Source organism: Mastigoproctus giganteus, chromosome 4 (genome assembly GCF_048544385.1).
Source record: "Mastigoproctus giganteus isolate SK-2022 chromosome 4, ASM4854438v1, whole genome shotgun sequence".
Classification (NCBI taxonomy): domain Eukaryota; kingdom Metazoa; phylum Arthropoda; class Arachnida; order Uropygi; family Thelyphonidae; genus Mastigoproctus; species Mastigoproctus giganteus.
The window spans coordinates 29047371-29066710 of NC_143578.1; the positions used below are offsets into that span (position 1 = coordinate 29047371).

The following is a 19340-nucleotide window of genomic DNA, read 5'->3' on the forward strand; positions in this document are numbered from 1 at the left end:
AGAGAGAGAGCAGTCAGAAGGGAATCACCAAGGAAGAGTAGAATGATATGCAGCTCAGGACTCTGGGTGTGCCAAGCCCATACTCACCAGATGTGAGCTCCTGGGATCAAGGTTCAGTTCTTTCTCTCACTCTTTTTCTTTTATATATTAATGACCTTCTTCTATAGATTGGAAATCCTATTCATAGTTTTGCTGATGATAGCACATTGCATTCCACCTTCCAGTTTGAGAAACCTTGCCCTACAAAAACAGCTTCAATTTCTTGAATATCCATTATCAATTCCTTAAATGCTCATTCATCTCCAGTTAAATTCTCCTGGTGCAGAGATTACTTAGTTAACGTCAATCTTTCTAAAACTCAGTCCTGTCTTATATCTGGCAAAAAGGATTCCTCTCTTCCTATGTTTATCTTCAGTGACACTCAGATTTCTAGACAAGATTACACATCTCTATTATGGATTAACTTAACTTCTAATCTCTCTTAGCATAAGCACATCACAAATATTGCTTCCTCTGCACCTAAAAAACTGGGTTTTCTTGGAAATTTTGCAAAGGAGATTTCACTCCTTTGCAAGGTATGCAAATTATGCAAGGAAGAAAGTTTGTACAGCATCAGCCAAAAAAATAAAAAAAAAAAAACACCCAATATCACCTGTCCATCCCTCTAATAATTTGTCAAAATTCTTTAAATTTAGACTACTCACTTCCACAACACCACGAGAAACAAATTTAGTCAAATAACCCACTTCCTCAGTACCATGCTGCATTTTGAAGAACCGAAGTCTTTCTTGGAAAAAGTACTTTTATTTGTGAGTACTTAAAAAGTACTCACTGATCTCATTGCTCTTCTCTGCACCCATTCCAACATTCACATCCTTCTAGAAATGAGTCTTAGTTGGAATTAGTTGGAAACACAGATAAGAGCAATACATATTAAAAAAATTTCAAAGCAATTTGTACATAAAAAGATGTGTTATTGAAATATGCTTAAAATTACCTTCAAGTATATTCAAGAAATGTAGACCAATATTATTATTATTATTTGGTTTTTTAGGAGCATTAGCAACTAAGGCCATATTACTCCGGGATATGCGGTGGTCTTTCCCTGACCTTTCCGCATCCTCCGTATTTGGTGGTGACGGGCTCGAACCCCGGTCTAATCAAGAAGTATGTGCTACGCACTGCTGCTCCTTCCCACCTGGCTACGGAGGCGCCTGTAGACCAATGTAGACCACCCAGAGTCCACACATGAAAACTATAGAGCAATGAATTAACAGCCTGAAAGGATTAATGTCCAGTTATTGGTTCACAACACAGAAAAAGAATAACTTATCTTATTCAGAAAGAGTATACAGAGTACCTATACATTACAGAAGGGAGGTTCTCATGAAACTGTGTCCATATTGTGAAATTCCACAATGCAAACTATTTTACTAGTGACTTCCATGTTATAAGTGGAATGAATGCTTAGGAATATTTTTTCTGTATGCAGTCTTTTAATGTAATTTACACATTTTCTCCATGTTAAAAGTGAAATGAATTTCTATGGAAATTTTATTAGCCCACAGCTGTAGTAAACATTCTTTTTTAAAATTCAATTTAAGTTTTATATTTCCTTTCAAATAATAGAAGGTAAAAATCTTAGTGCATGATAGTTTTTTTTTCTTTTATTTATCATTTCTTGACAAATTTACTGACAGTCTCTTGTGGTCTTGGTCTCTTTCTCTCTCTAACCCCCCCCTGCCACCACTCCCTCCCATAGCCTTCCTGTTTTCAACAATCTCTAATTGATCTTAAGAATTCCACTTTAGCAAAGGTATAGTATGATACTAGTATGACTTTGGAATAAAATCAATATTAGGGGAAAATGCATGACAAAAATCAAAGAAATTATGGCATCACAATACCAATCTAATCTGTCTAATTTTATTCACTTAAAATTTAAAGTGAATTCTGAAAGTTATTCGTACATCATTACTGATTTTGTCAAATGGACAAAAGACATATTGGAGGTTATTTGTATGTATATTTTATCAGGACTACACATACAGTTTTTTTTTTTTTTTAATACATTATATAAAAATTGACAGATGAAAGTTAAAAATAAAATAACTAAGAATTATTCTTGTTTTTCAATTACTCACATTTCCTCTCCACCATCAGGCATATAATCAGGAGTTTACTATTTAAAAAAAAATTTTGTTTTAGCATTGTTTTTGTTTGGAATTTTTTGTCTTAAAAAAAATTTAATATTTATTCTGAAAGGAAAATTTATGGTCCATATCCATGAATTTGATGGTCATGTTTTATAATTTCTTTAAAAATGAAATTCAAAAACCTGAACATCTATAATGTTCTGACTTACAGTAGACAGCATTGCGTTAAATTTCCAAACACCTTACATAGCTGTCACTGCTTTACGTATCAGTGTGCAGAATGCCACTCAACTGTTCCTGTGATACACTGTGTTCTATACTGTAACCATAGAAATGCATCATCATGAATGGGTCTCTTGAAGTGAATTTTCGATATCTGCAGGTGATAAATGAAGGGATTGTTTTTTGTGGAATTTTGAAATTTTGTAAAAATGTAAATACTGTATATTAATGCTTTAAAATATTGTTTTTACTTTAACTTTATTGTCCAATACTAGAGAAAAATTGTCAAAAATTAAATCAGAATTTTTTAAAAATTCTGAAAACAATTTGTAAAAAAAAGCCATTTTGTTACTTTTCTGATGCAATAATATCCCCTACATCTATTTTTGTACCACGTGAATCAGTTTTAGCTTTGGATTTATAAAAACCCAAACTGGACAAAGGAAGTATAATCATCTTCTGATTTTCAAAACTATTTTTGTGCTGCCATCAAAATCAATTGGAAACACAGACAAGAGATGGCATGGAAAAATTTCAAGGTAATTTGTACTTTTTTTTTTTTTTTTTTTTGTAGTGGCCGTAATGCACCGCCCAAGGTTTTTGCAGTACTTTGATCCAAGCCCGAGGCAGGATTCGAACCCGCGACCTTTGGGTTGCCAGGCAGGCACTTTACCCACCCGGCTAGCCCGGTCGGCAATTTGTACATTAACAGAGATATTGTATGAAGTGACCCCATAAACAGATCAGCATATGTGTTCCCAAAAGCTGACAGCATCCAGACCCTTTAACATTATGTAAATTCTAACTGACTTCTACAATCTGTAGAAGTGGGATTCCAAGCAATTCCAAACCCTCTGTTCCCTTTACTGTGGGATACTTATAATCCCTGCCTTCTACAGGAAAATATTCACCTACACTCTAATCTTTGTCTTCTATTTCACTCTTCATTCTGTTTCTGGGAATTGCCTTCATCCCATCCACCTTCTTTCTATCACTTTTACACTCACCCTATTCTTGCATTATTTCCCCCACTTCTTTGAACAATATTTTCAAGGGATTGCCTGCCATCCAGTATATGCCTGACAATGAGCAGTCCAATCAGCACTGACCTGCCTCCATATGGCTAGAGGTGGAAACTACGAAGGTAGCCTTCCAAGTAATTACTCGTTCTCTATTTGCTATGTGACTGGTCAAACAACACAGCATTAAAGCATCATATTTTACACAATATAGATGACTTGCTTGGCTAAGTAGAGTTCTTCTCAGTGATATCATGGCAGATATGTGGGCAATCCCAAAACCACACAGACAGTATACAAATACAATACAAAAGAAGGCAATTCACCAATTCAAATCAAATCATAATAAAATATTCTAATCGAATTAAATCATGTTTGGAATTACATTAGTAGAGGCAAATGATGGAAAAAAGCAAGCTTATATAGTCAGCCAAAAAAAAAAAAAAAAAAAAACACCCTTCCCATTTCACCTATCCATTCACTCCAAAAATTTGTCCACTTCTTCCTTGAATTTATTTAAGCTGCCAGCTTCAACAATGACAGATGGAAGGTTGTTCCAACAATCAACCAGCCGCTGGCTAAAGACAAATTTCTGCATATCTATTCTACAACTGTCTTTCCTCAATTTGAATTTATGTCCGCTTAGGTGCAGAACCAGAGCAAGAGGAAGAATCCCATTAGCACTGAGCTTGCTCAAACCATTCAAGGCCTTATACACTTCAATCAGATCACCTCACAAGTGCATAGTCTCCAGATGCTGCAATTTGCAGATTGGTTGATTGGGTTTTATTGGCGCATGAGCAACTAAAACTATAATGTGTAATTTGCAGAACTAAAAACTTTCTTTGTAACAACTTTGTTCCACTCACTAATCTCATTGTCCTTCTCTGTACTTGTTCCAGCAGATCTATATCTTTCCTACACGTTGTGCATAATATGCAAGGTATTTACAATAGCATAGCAGAAAATTGGAGAGCCCACTGAAAACCTGATAGGGCAGGGGGCCCACTTTACACAGAAACTCTGCATATGAAAGAAGATGGGTTCACCACAAAGCAGGGACTTTCTACTATGTTGCTGGGTATGTAGATGAAAATAAAGAATATATCTTGCAAAAAATTAATTCTTTATTTTTGACACACAATTTGTGAGCAGAACATTTCTTCAGTGATTTTTCAGAAACTACTGGCAATTTCTGTTCCCCCTGACATTAATCCCCTCATCTCACGCTGACACACACGTGTATCAGTATGATTTTACTGCTTGAGATCTCTATTGTCCTTGTCTTTTATGCTCCCATTATCTCCTACTGTTAATTTCACATTGGAAACAGTGAGTTAATTTACTCACTTTTTTCTTTTATTTTCTTTTCGTTCCTCTGTTGAGTCAACTATAAACCACATGCCTGCTGATTGTATACTCCTCCTATATATTCCTTTTGGCCCTAACCTCATTTTATAAAAATTTAATTATAAATTCACTAATTTCTTAATCCTTTGTTTTATAATTATTTACTGGTATATGCTTGCATTAGAAACACTCTTCATATTGTCATCTTTTCGTGCAATATTGGTTGTTGACTCTTGAAAACAATACCAAGATTGTGCACCATATGACAATATCCTTATCTACTTTTATTTGTATATTTTTATATGTAAACATGTTTTCGTACTGTGATTTCATTCTTTCCTTTACTCTTTTACATACATTTCTTTACTTTTTTTTTTTTATATCTCTTTACTCTTCTATTAAAAATCTCTTAACTTACATTTCCTAATTTATATACAGGGTGATTCACTACCAGTGCGACAAACTTGCAGGAGGTGTAGGGGGCACAATGACCAATTGGAATCACATAGCATTGCAGGGTCCGAAATGCCTTCGTCATGTGGTAGAGAACGTTGAACGGGAGGTTGCGTGAACAGCGATCCCGCGGGAAGTCAGCTTTTGCGAACCGGTTCCCGAGGCAGTAGGATGGACGAGTATTCAAACGTTGAACTGGCCAACATGCACCTCGCGTATGGAGCTGCGGACTGTAACGGGCGCACTGCTCTGCGCTTGTACCAGGAACGTTTCCTGCACAGGCGTGCTTCTCATCATATGATTTTCGCACGGTGCACAGAAGGTTACGTGAGACTTGTTGTTTCACGAGAGGTATCATGAATCGAGAGCGAATGACGAGGACGCCAGACAATGAGGATAATGTCCTACGTCTTGCAGAAGGCAATCCGAGTACGAGTACTCGAGCGATAGGCCAACGATTGGGTATTTCCCAATCCACTGTATGGAGGATACTGTCAACAAACCAAATGAGTTCATACCATCTGAAACGCGTCCAATCATTGGAGCCTGCAGATTATCCACTCCGGAGGACTTTTGCTACTTGGTTTCTTCAACAGAAACGGTTCGCAAATGCTGACTTCGGGCGGGATCGCTGTTCGCGCGACCTCCCGTTCAACGTCCTCTACCGCATGACGAAGGCATTTCGGACCCTGCAATGTTATGTGATTCCGATTCATCTTTGTGCCCCCTACACATCCTGCAAGTTTGTCGCACTGGTAGTGAATCACCCTGTATACTGTGTGTGTGTGTGTGTGTGTGTGTGTGTGTGTGTGTGTGTGTGTGTGTGTGTGTGTGTGTGTGTGTGTGTATATTTTTTTATTTTATTTTTATATATTTTTATTTTATATTATTTATATAAATGTATCCTGTTTTGCTGCTTTGCGCATTCAGGTACACGTACTGTTTTTCCTTATTTTTCCTGTTTTTCCACATCTTTGTTTTCATATTTCATATATATATATATATATATATATATATACACACACACACACACAGGGTGTCTCAAAAATACATGGCATAACTTCAGGAATGAGTTCCTCATATGTAGACAATAAAAATATTTTATATCAACAAAGTCCCGGAAATGCTTGGTTTCCGAGTTTTGAAGGTCTGTACTGAAGAGGAGCAGATCTGATGACATCACTGTGATCCAAGAACAACAGCAGACTGCAGAACTGAAAATCATACTTTTCTAGATTCAATTTCTGTCTTTAAGGACATGAAGATCCTCAGGGGCTCACATCTGGTGAGTATGGGCTTGGCACACCCAGGGTCCTGAGCTGGATATCGTCATTCTTCTCTCTCTTGGTGATTTTCTTCTACTTCTCTCTCTCTCTCTCTCTCTCTCTCTCTCTCTCTCTCTCTCTCTCTCTCTCTCTCTCTCTCTCTCTCTCTCTCTCTCTCGGTAACTCTGGAATTTTTTTTTTTTGGCTGGTGCAGCATAAGCCTCAGGTTTCCTTGCACCATATAGCTAATAATAATAATAATGAAGATAAAGATAAAATTTCCAAATTATATAAGTTAAACTGTTCTTCCACATACCACTTGTGTGCTCACTTAGATTTTATAGATTTGACTAATGAAAGTACATTATTCACAAGTCAATGTACTTTCACTAATCAAGACCACCCACCCAGCTGATGAAAGATCAGTAGTCATGAAACAGCTGTCAAAACAGTGCTTTAAGTTTTAAAGAAGATGGGTTCACCTTTTGATGATGTTACTTGTTTAAAAGATATCAGCAACAATGGACAACAATGTAATCTCTAACATGAACATTGGCACAAACTTTGATGGCCGACTTTCAGCTGCCAATCACTGGAGGACCAAAGCATCTTCAAAGATGTAAATTTAATAGTGACACATAATTTTCAAAATAATTATATGGAACACTTAAAAAGCAAACAACTTTAACATCACTGTGTAATGTTGCTAAGGCACTAATCATCTTGTTCAATGTTGCTAAGGGTTCAGGAATAATGAAATATGTTAGAGGGGCAGGAGAATGCAAAAAGAATAAGTTCCCTTTTTAAAAAAGTGAACAGTAGAAAAAAAGTGAAAGAACACCCATTCTTTAAATTTCTTATGGTACATATCAAAGGACTATCATTTGGTTTGCATACATTTCCTGGTGGTATTCAGTAGCTAGACAATCAGCATAAAAATTATCTTAGTGTATAAAATCCTAGTATTCACTTCTCACTACAACTTTTATATCATCAAAACAGTTATGATGATTCTCAAGGAAATAAAGAATTCAGTAAAAGATTCAACAATAGCTTGAAAAACTTCTTATAAATTTTGTGGGCCAAATTCACTCAAAGCTTCTCAAATTAGTATTTAAATTAACACAGAAAGCCGATTTGTTTCCGATAAATCTACAATTAAAAACAAAACATTTTCCAGTTTCAAGACTGACGGCACAAGAAGTTGTATATTTATGTTCATAGGAGAGAGAATGCTTGCCATGCTTCAAGCTTTTAATGGCTGAGAGGAAAAACTGTTTGCAGGTTCCTCGAATGACAACATGGTCCTTGGAAAGCAGAAAAAAAAATCCCCCCCCCCCTCTCTCTCTCTCTCTCTCTCTCTTAGAAACAAAGCTAAAAATAGCACTTGGAACATTCTGTTCATCTTATAATGTTCTCTACACCTCTCCATTGATTTCATATAAGATGAAATAATATTTCCTGCTTTGTTAGACAAACTCCAAGAAATTATGGATAACTACCACACAAAAAGTAATTTCTTTTTTTTAGAGACAAAATGAGTAAAAATAGACTGATTTTTCAAATTAATACATAACCTTGGTCCTTACAGCATTTTTTTTCCCTTATATTTTCACAATATGAATGTATATTTCAAATATACAAATACAATATACTACAATTACAAAAGATTGCAATGTTTTAAAGAATACTATCAATTTATACTTTGAATAACACTTTGTTACTGAATTGCTATTACATATCATTAGTGTAATAACTCCTATATCATTAGTGCAATAACTCCAGCAAAACTCCTATTAAGCAAAAAATAAAAAAAGTACTCTGATATTACACAGTTCCCAAACCTGAAGAAAACAACAAGAATGAATGGGTTATATTATTTATTTATTTTAATAATAAACTGCTTTAAAAATAGAAGTATTTTTAAAGGAGTTTAGTGTTCTTTAAATGAGGTGCGTGCAGAAGAAGCAGCTGTTTATGCCTTCCCACTATCAATAAAATTTTAACTATGAATTCAGTTAAATGAATTATAAATTTTACAAAACTAACTAAAAACTTACAACCATGTCAAGGGATAGACACAGGTACTGAGGCAGTGACAATAATGTCAGCAGCAATAATGATGTTGATGACAAAAAAAGCAGCTTCACATAGGTTTTTCCCTCTGCTGTAGCTTTTTAGTTTAGACAAAGAAGTAGCACAAAATAGATTTTTAGAAGTATGATTATGATGAGTCATTCAGGAGTCAAGTATATAAACTGAAAATAAAAAATAAATGTCTATAGTGTTAATTATAACTTAATTATAACAGAAACAGTCTTGTAGCTCTAAAGATAATTAAGATTTCAAATTTTTCTCTATATTATGATAACAGTATGTAGAAGAATTTCAAATTCTTTGCATATTGATAAAATTAGAATAATTTGCAGGAAATGTAATTAAATAAGTCAAGAAATACAGGTCATCAAAGAAAGATGTGACAGTTTTGAATGCCTATATTTTTAGTGATGTATTGGGCTGACATTAAACATGGAAGACATGAGTTTTTTTTTTGTTTTTTTTTTGATTGGTAATGCATCCTAGTGGGAAAGTTTTGTACGCAAAATGGAATGTGCTCCTGAGAAGCTTTTTTTTGTGCAAAAAGATTTTTTTAAACTGTCAGTGTTTTGTTACAGTGCAGCATAAATTTAAAGTGGCTTTTTTCTCCAGGAAATGTCCAGAAAGATGCAACAATTTTGAGGTTAGTAAAAAAAGTCTGAACAGTCAGCCTCTATGACAGAAAAATTTATGAATATTCTCCTCCTGTACACCTGAAAATATTGCATGTGTACAGAAAGGGAATATTCATAAACATTTATTCAACTTATAAAACATTTATTCATAAACAAACATCCACCTTAAGTACTGTTTGATAAGGATTAAAACTATTTCCTTACAAAATATAGATGTAACAATCCCTAACCAACATTCACCACATATGGTTCAGTGACAGATTGCACTGCACTTCCATTTCAGTGACTATATCAATGAACAAAATATACACACATGGGGAGCAGTAAGAACTCCCATATAGTTGTGGAGACTGCTTTTGCATTGTGAAAAATGCATGATGTGGTGCACAATTTCATCAGCTAAAATCATTGGTTCAGCCCTATTGGCCCATTTGTTCCAACTCTTCAAGAAATGGGAGTGAACAAAGAGCAAAGAAAGGGTCAGAAAGCAAAAAAATTAAAATATTCTTGATCACTTTACATGCCTCATTTCTAGCACTCTGGTTGAATAAGAATCTATAAAGTTACAAAAGAAGATACATTAGAATTTTAAAATTTAAGAACATGATTCACCACACATCTACATCCAAATTAGCATTATATAAGTTACCTTTAAATGAAGAAATATTTTTATCATGGCAAGATTTTGCAGTCAGAAAATTAATAATAACTATGTGTTTCTCCTCAACAAAGTAACAACAAAATTCTGAATACACATTACATAAACCATAGTGTTACCAACTGACTAGGTCCGATGAGAGCTCAAAGTTCCAGGTTTTGTTGCCATTTCTCCATTTCATAGAATGATAAATAAAAATATATTTCCATTCCATTTTGATGTGAATATAACATTATAGTATATTATTATATGCTTTTTTTAGAATGCATATAACTTACAAACTATTTAATACTTATACCATGCATCATAATGTTTTAAATTATATTATAAATTAAATTATTGCTAGCAGGGAAAAGGAGGTGATTGTCCCTCTGTATAAAGCAATGGTCAAGCCACGCCTTGAGTACTGTGTACAGGTCTGGAGGCCTCATTTTAGGAAGGATGTAGATTTGCTTGAGCATGTACAGAGAAGGGCAACAAGATTGGTGAGGGGAATGAAGGGATCCTCTTACCAAGAGAGGCTTAAATTCTGCGAATTGCAGTAGATGGAGACTAGGCACCTGCGAGGTGATCTGACTGAGGTGTATAAGGCCTTGAATGGGTTGAGCACGCTGAATTCTGATGGGATTCTTCCACTTGTTCAGATTATGAACCTAAGGGGACAAATTCAAATTGAGGAAAGATAGATGTAGAATAGATGTGTGGAAGTTTGCCTTTAGCCAGCGGGTGGTTAATTGCTGGAACAAACTTCTGTCGTTGTGGAAGTTGATAGGTTAAATAAATTTAAGGAGAAACTGGACAAACATTTAGAGGGAATTGTTTTGTAAATTTTTTTTTTTTTTTGCAGCATCAGCAAAAAAAAACTGCACCTTCTTTCTTGCATCACATGCCACCACCACCACTTCTACTATATTTGAGATTGTCATGAACTGGAAATCAAAAATCTGTATAAGTAAATAGCTATCACAAAAATCTGTAGGAGAATTATTTTGTTATTATTAAAGTTATTATTAATTATGATAATAACATAATTATCATAAAAGAAGTCCGTGTAGTAATTTTTTCTTAATAAATAACATTTAAATAAATTTTTGAGTCCTGAAGTAATCTAAAAAACTATTTTATGCGAAAAAAAATTTCAAAATTGCTTTTATTACTCTCCCACCCCCACACCACTACCACCAAATCATCTTGGATTACAGATTTTAAATAAGTGGTAATGCTAAAGAAATCTGTGATTGCACATTTCTAAAACACCAATAACATTTCCAAAACTCCAAGTACACATATTTCACCTTGAATAACATAAAAATACAATGATAATAGAGACCACCCATCATCTGGTGACAGATCAGCAAAAGTTGAGGGTGCCACACATTTTAAACAAATAGTTAATTCACCGTATCAGTGATGCCATTTGAATGAAATAATACTGGCAATGTAAGCTTACTTGTAAATAAAGGTTCAGCTTCTAATGTGAGCATAAGCCTAAGATATCAAGAGCAAAAGTTGGCCTTGTTACTGGACATACCAAAGGAGCCTTAAGACAGAAACTGAAATGTGCAGAGTTTTAAGTTATTTTAATCCCCATTCAACCCATAGAATTTACTGCTTCAAACACACTAGCTTATACACACTCACTCACAGACTAGCAAGATTGTGGATTAATTAGATGACTGTTTTCTACAGCACAATGTCAGCAAAGCAACAAGAGGAAACATTATTGATCTGATTATTAGCAGCAATTCTTCATACATTAAGAATCAGCAGGTAAAACACCCACTGGGTGGCAGTGATCACAGTGTACTGATGTAGGATTTATCAAAGGTAAAAGGAAGGTTTTTGCTTTCGTAAGAATGACTATAGTGGTCTCAGATAGTTCTTAAATTCTGTGCATAGGACCAACAGCAAATTCTAAATAGGAAGAATTCAGAGAAGTAACTGTAGAAGCTATTAGGCCTTTCATACCAAATACTGTTCAAGAATAAATGGATATCAAATGAACTGATAGGTCTTGTGGCAGAGAAGAAATATCCATGGGATACATATAAAGTATCAAGTGATACAGCCTATGGAAGATATAAACAATATAAACTAGTTTGCAATCCAGCAAGTAAGAAAGGAGGTTCAGCACACTAAGGCATATTACAAGAGGTCTCTGGCAAAGAATGCAAAGAAAAGTAGCAAAGACTTTGCTTATATTAACAGTAGAAGGAAGGGGGATTGAATCACACTGGTCCACTTTGATGCTGATAGTCTAAATACTGCTAAGCCTGCTCAGGTTGCTGAGAAACTGAATAGATATTTTGCATTTACATTCACACATGAAGAATACTTTACAGAAGGAGATGCCAGAAGTTTATCAAATGCTAAGGGGGAGCTACATGATTTTGTGATAACTGAGAGGAAAGTGGAAGAGAAATTTCTAAAGTTAAACATAAAAAAAGGCACCTAGGGTGGATGGGATCTATTCAATTAAATTAAGGGAGGTAGCAAAGAGGCAAGCAAATCCTTAGTCATAATTATGAGAGCATCTTTGGATTTGGGGGATGCCCTATGGACTGGAGATGTGTGAATGAATCCCCAATTCACAAAGGGGGGGAATCAAAAGGTGACATGGTGTAATTACAAACCTGTTAGTCTAACTTCCGGTTTAAAGGTAAATAATGGATTCACTACAATCACAGCATGGATTTGTTAAGAGGAAATCTTGTCTGCCCAATTTCATTGGATATTATGATGCAGTAACAAAGGAATTGGATGCAAAAAATAACTTTGACATCACATACTTGGATTTCAGAAAAGCTTTTGATACTATTGCACATAAAAGATTGCCGTAGAAATTGGAAGTGTTGCATTAAGGACAAGTTCAGCTTTGGTTAATGGTTTTGGTTACTGGTTTAAAGAGATGGCTGAACTGGAGAAGGTACAGTGGTCATTAATCAGTCTTCAGAGACTAATGTTATTAATGGGATTCCCCCATGTTCAAGTGCTGGGCCCATTATGGAGAAATATTTTCTATATTTATTAATGATACTGATGAAGGTATATTAGGCTGAATGTCTAAGTTTGCAGATGATACAAATGTTGGCAAGAAGGTTGGGTTAATGACAGTAATCAAGGGATGCTGCTGAAACAATATCTAGAATAATTAGGCAGATGGACTAAGCTGATAAATGGCAGTTGAAGTTTAACATTGACATATGCAAGGTATTGCATATGGGTAGCAGTAATTCCAGATTGATGTACCATGTGGCACTACACTTAGAAGAGCAGAAAATGAAAAGATCTGGAGTAATTCTGAAGTCAGATATGAATTTTCTAAGCAAAGCAAATGGGGTGCCAGGTTAAGTACTACATACAGGCAATGGTTAGGCCACATCTTAAGTACTACATACAGGTCTAAAGGCCTCATTTTAGGAAAGCTATAGATCTATTAAAATGGGTGCAGAGAATGGCCAAAGAGATTGGCGAATGGAACAAAAGGGTGGTTCTTATCAAGAAAAGCTTCAGCTCTACAAATTGCAGCTTCTGGAGATGAAGCAAGTGTGAGGTGATATGATTGAAGTGTTTAAGGCTTTGAATGGATTGAGCAAACTCAATGCTGATGGCATATTTCTTCTTGCTCAGACTACACACACACACACACACACACACACACACACAAGGCGGCATAATTCAAATTGAGAAAGGATGGTGGCTGGTTACAAAGGGTATCATTTAATTTGTGGACTGGTGCAAGATCTTCTGTGGATTTCTCCTTCTTGAAATGCTCTCCCTTGAACTTTACACACTTTCACCACTGTCATACCCATGCATTAAATGCTCCTTCCAAGCCATTTTTTGAAAGACTGTGAAGTGCTTTCATTGTGGCTCTGCACGCATCATTGTGTCAGATACAAAATGCTTGTCTTTCAGAGCTTTTTTTTCAGACATGGAAACAGGAAGAAATCACATGGGACTAAGTCCCATGAATAAGGGGGATGTGGCAGAACCTCAGCACCTATGGCAGCGATATTAGTCACAATATTAGCCATATGGGGTCTGGCATTGTCTTGATGGTAAAACCACTTCACACCGGAAAGGTCTTGACGTTTCTCCCAAATGGGGAGGCAAAGTTTGACTCTAAGAACCTCAGAGTATGCTTCCTTATTCGTAGTTGTTCCGTGAGGCACAAAATGTGCAATAAGAATACCTTTTATGTCAAAAAACATGAGAATTATTTGTTTGTCAGCTGAATAAGAAGCTTGAAATTTCTTAGATCTTAGTGAATCAGAATGTTTCCACTAACTCGACTGTTGTTTTGTCTCTGGATCATAGTGAAAAATTTTCATCACAGGCCACTATTCGATTTAAGAAGTTTTGACCCTGTGTTTCAAAATGATCAATCGTTTCTTTACACAAGTCTACTCTTTGCTGTTTTTGTTCTGGAGTCAAATTGTGTGGAATCCAGTAGACACAGGTTTGCAACATTTTCAGGTCATCTTTCACAATATTGTGAGCACTACCATATGAAATGAACATTCTAACTACTAATTCACAAGATTCAATTTGCCTGTCTTCATCCAAGATTTCATGAGCTTTTGCAATTTTCTCAGGAGTTGAGGAGGAAGGCAGAACAAGTCTTGGTCATCTGCAACAAACCCATGTTGCAGATGGCTTTCACTGAATCACTTGTGCCATTTAAATATGGTCATCCTACCAAGACACTCAACACCATACACTTCATTCATCTGTTTCTGATGCATTTAAGCCCCCTCATCTGACACAATAACAAATTGCATATTGCTGTTCAATCTGTATGTCCATGATACTTGCTTCAAAACGATCGTCAGTGACACATGGCTGAAAAAAAAAAAAAAAAAACTCTTCATGAAACACTAACTCGATAAGTACTGACGCACACACAGAGTCTGCTCAGTAGCGATCAGGAAGAGCACCTGTAGCAGCAGTTATGGAACTTCCTTGTGGTAAACAAAATCTTGCACCAGTCTGCAAATTAAATGATCACCCTTCATAGATTTGCAGAGGTTTGCCTTCACCCAGTAGGTGGTTAATTGTTGAAACAAACTTCTATCTGTAGATGTGAAAGTGGGCAGTTTGAATAAATTCAAGGAAAAAACAGACAAATTATTGGAGGGGATGGACAGGTGATGTGAGAAGGGTGGTTTTTTTTGTGTTTTTTTTTTTGCTGATTCTTTGTAAGCTTGCTTTCTTGTATCATATACCACTTCTTCTTTTGGCATTATACCCCAGGGTGGGTCTTAGAATCCTCAACAATGTTCTATCAGTAAGCCCTCCCAGAAATCAAACTTCTCCACCTTATTCTCATTGTGGTCTTTAAGTCCTCTTCTACGTCATCCATTGATCTTTTCCATGGTCTTCCTCTTGCCCTCCTACCGATAGGTTTCCATTCCATTATCCTCTTAGTTGTTCTGCTGTCATCCGTTCTAATAACATGTCCCAACCAGGCAAGTCTCTAGCTCTTTGCAAATATGACAATGTCCACACCCTGAATAAGACTGTCAAGTTCATGGTTCATTCTGATCCTCCAGGATCCATCAACATCTTCTATGGGCCCAAAGACTTTTCACAAAATTCTATGCTCGAACACTCTCAACAACCACTCATCTTTACTTGTTAATGTCCAAGCTTCACAACTGTATGTTACAACTGGTCTAATAAGACTTTTGTATATCTTTAGTTTTAAATGTCTGTTCAATACCCTGGACTTGATTAGTTTTTCATGTGCATGCGAGAATCTGTTTCCACTCAGGATACGGAACTTAATTTCATTAGTAATAGAGTTGGACTGGTTTATCTGTTAACCTAGATAGGCAAAATTTTGAACATACTCAAATGCTGTTGGTTCTTAAATTTTCCATGTTATCTGCCGTTCTCTGGACTTCCATATATTTTGTCTTCACTTCATTTATCCTAAGTCCTCTTCTTTGTGCTTCACTATCCAGCCTGGCCACTTTTCCTCCAGTGCTCCTTTGGTCCTACTGATAATAGCGACATCATCAGCATATGCACAGACCTGCACTGTCTTTGTGCCTGTTATGTCCAGTCACTTCTAATTTTCTGACAGCCGCCTCTAAAACCAAGTCAAATAACACAGTAGAGAGTGCACTGCCCTGTCTAACACCAGTATTAATGTCAAAGGGCATCGTCAACTCATTGTCAATTCTCACTACTGCTTTAGAGCCAGCCAGAGTTTGCTTTTATGAGCCTAACAACCTTTGGAGGTATGTCCAGGAGAAGGAGATCATTTATCATTTCCTCTCTATTGAGTGAATCAAAAGCTTGTTTGAAATCTACATATAGGTTAAATAAGTGTATATTATACTCAAATGCTTTTTCCTGTATCTGCCTCAAAACAAAAATCTGGTCAGTTGTTGAGCAACTGGGTCTGAAACCACACTGATATTCTCTAATAATTTTCTCTGAATATGCTGCCAGTCTGTTATAAATAACTCCCAACAAAACCTTGTAAGTAATGCTCAGCAATGTAATACCTCTATAGTTAGAGCAAAGCAGTTTATCACCCTTCTTGTGAATCAGTTGTATGATTCCAAGTGTCCATTCATCTGGGATTTTTTCCTCAGACCATATTAATAGTATCAGATTATGTAATCTTCTCCATAGCATAACTCCACAGTTGTTGAGCAACTCTGCAGTTATTCCATCAGCTCCTCGTGCTTTAAAGTTCTTTAAGCACTTAACTTTTTGAATTTCTTTGAAACTAGGGTCTTGAATGCATGGTTCTACTGTACAGTACAATAGCTTCTACTGTACAGTACAATAGCTTCTACTGTACAGTACAATTTCAGTCTTACCTCCTGTCAAAATGCTCTCAAAATACTTTTTTCCACTGTTTCAGAACCTCCTTTCTCTCAGTCAGCAAGTTCCCTTCACTATGCCTACATGCAGTGACTTTATCGGAATTCCTGTATACTTTCTTTAATCTTCTTATGAAACTTTCTACTTTCCTTCTTGTTGTAATGTTCCATCATTTCATCGACCTTCCTCCTCAAAGCTTCTCTCTTTTTCTTTCTACACAACCTAGCTGTGGCAATCCGTTTTTCCTTCTAGTGTTCGCTATACGCTCTGCTATTCCACTGTAAACACTTCATCCTGGCTTGTCTCTTCAATTCTACTGCTACTCATCATCATACCATTCCTCGGCCTTGAGGTCTCACCCAAGGTTACATGTGCTGCATCCAAAATTGCAGCCTTTATGCAAGTCCATTCATCTTCAATCTTGTCACTTTTTTCCTGTTCCTGCAGTCTTCAGGCCAATTCTGCCTGGTACTTTGTTTCAACAAGTTTATCTTTCAATTTTTCTACATTCCACCGCTTAGTTTTCTCATCCTTTCTTCTTGCTACCAGAGCTATTTTATACTTCAGTCTGGCTCCCAATAGAATATGATCAGAATCTGAGCTGGCGCCACGAAAAGAATGGACATTTTCAATTGCAGTAGCCCACCTCTTAGAGACCAGCACATGATCAATCTGATTAGCCTGATTTGTTTATGAATATTCTTTCTTGGAAACCAGGTACTCATGACCTTGAAGTTGTTGGCAGCAGCAAATTGTGCTATTCTAAGGCCATTATTGTTTATTTCTTCATGGAGGATGTCTCCCCCAAATAGAAATTGAAATAAACACCCATGAAAGCTTCTTCCCTGCCTAGTTTAACGTTGAAGTCACCGAGAGTTATAATAGCATCATAATTCTTGTTCATCGTAAAATCCATCCACAACAACATCATCATCCACACCTTCAGTTGGAGTGTACACATTAATGAAGGTCACATTATGGAATTTACCTTTAATTCTAAGGCTGCAAATTCTTCCACATTCTCTTAGAAATCAAACATCCTACACCCTGTTCTCCCTGTCTTCAACCTTGACGTGATGATGTATCTCTACCTTGACGTGGTGGTGCACAAGCCCCACCACCACGTCAAAGTAGAGATACCATCGGTGGGGTATACCACCAATACTAATACTTGCTCTAGCAACCTTTCAACTTTAAAAAACCAGAGATTCACTCATGGTTGTAATCTGATCAAGGGTGATTGAGAATCTGCAGAAACACTCCACGGTGGCAGTGATCAAAATGTATTTATGTAGGATTTACTTAAAAGGTGGAAGTACCATCAAAGGAAAGGGAGAAAAGGCTTTTGCTTCCATAAAAGAGACTACAAAAGTCTCACATATTCATATATATATATATATATATATATATATATATATATATATATATATATATATATATGAATGTATTTTGTGTTTTTATTATTTTAGTTAGTGTCTAATAGATTGTTTTTAATTTGTCACTTGCTACGTTAATGTCATTGCCATGTGGCAATTGAGCTATTATACATGCTTGATATATTTTAGTTTGATTGCTTAGATTACTTAAATTTTTGGTATCTATTTTCTATAGGGTATTAAGGCGTATACTGAACAGGAGATTTAGTTAGCGTTTTTAGTCTAACCTATTCCTAGGGGTCTGTGGTGGTGTTCAAATTATATACTATCTAATGAAGTTAGTTATAATTATATTTATTTAACTTTAATTAATATTAATCAATACATTCCCTTACCTGGTCATCTATCCGCTACTTCATCTGGGGCTTTGAGCGGATTGATAGCCAGTTTTAAAGGAATGTCTCATAATTACCCGTTTCTGTTAACTCCTTATCAGTTTTGCCTTATTCATGAGATTATTTTGCTCTTTTAGATCATTTAATTCATTGAATAAGGATAGTTTTATGTCAATTTGTCTTTCAGTTTAATTTTAATTTTTGAAAATTTTTTTATTCTTAACTTCGGATTCGGCAAACTGGTAGAGGAGAAACAAAGCCCAACGGGTAATTATCGGAATAATCGAGTGGAGCTATACTTATCTGTCCGGTGGTGGTCTTTCGGTAAATGAGGGGTTAGTCCTATTCATTGTTTGTTTTATCACTGGTTTGGTTTTGAGTGCGCAGTCGCATCTATTGTTGTAGGGTGATATTTTTGCAAGTCATCCGATGAGTGGGCTGATTCCTACGTCAGCCGGGGTGGGGGCTGAGTACTGGGGGGGTTTCCGTTTTAACTCCGTGGTGAAAATTAATTTGAAAATAACATGATTTGGTTGTATGTTATTTACAAGCGTTATTTTTTGTTATTTACAAGCATTATTTTTGTTATTTACAAGCGTTATTTTTTGTTATTTACATGATTTGGTTGTTATTTACATGAGTTGGTTTGCTATCCCTTTGGACTGGGCCGGTATAGCTTTTCTAAGGCATAACAGCCCATTTTGTCCTCGGGGATAGCTATTTACATATTTACAGCCTCCTGTAAAGTGAATGTTACCTTACGTCTCGTTACACACAAATTAATTTTTTATTTTGATGGGTGGGTTAATATAGGAAGCCGGATTATAGTGCGGTCAGAGGACGAGCCTCCTCTGAGTGTAAGAAATCCGGA

The 19340-nt window shown here is 36.0% G+C and overlaps 1 protein-coding gene across 3 annotated transcripts in view; it reads right to left on the bottom strand.

Moving 5' to 3' along the window:
- The window catches only part of LOC150086503 (multiple PDZ domain protein-like), a 431516-nt gene that overhangs the window by 389211 nt on the left and 22965 nt on the right, over positions 1–19340 (bottom strand). For 2 of the 3 annotated variants that reach the window (XR_016546894.1, XM_090372607.1), the window contains exon 2: positions 8526–8723. Coding sequence is in view for 2 of the 3 variants with exons in the window: in XM_090372607.1 (XP_090228733.1) it covers positions 8526–8531 (6 nt within the window). In the remaining variant the exon portion in view is untranslated. The remainder of the gene's footprint in view (positions 1–8525; positions 8724–19340) is intronic. The other variant, XM_090372609.1, reaches the window with a different exon arrangement.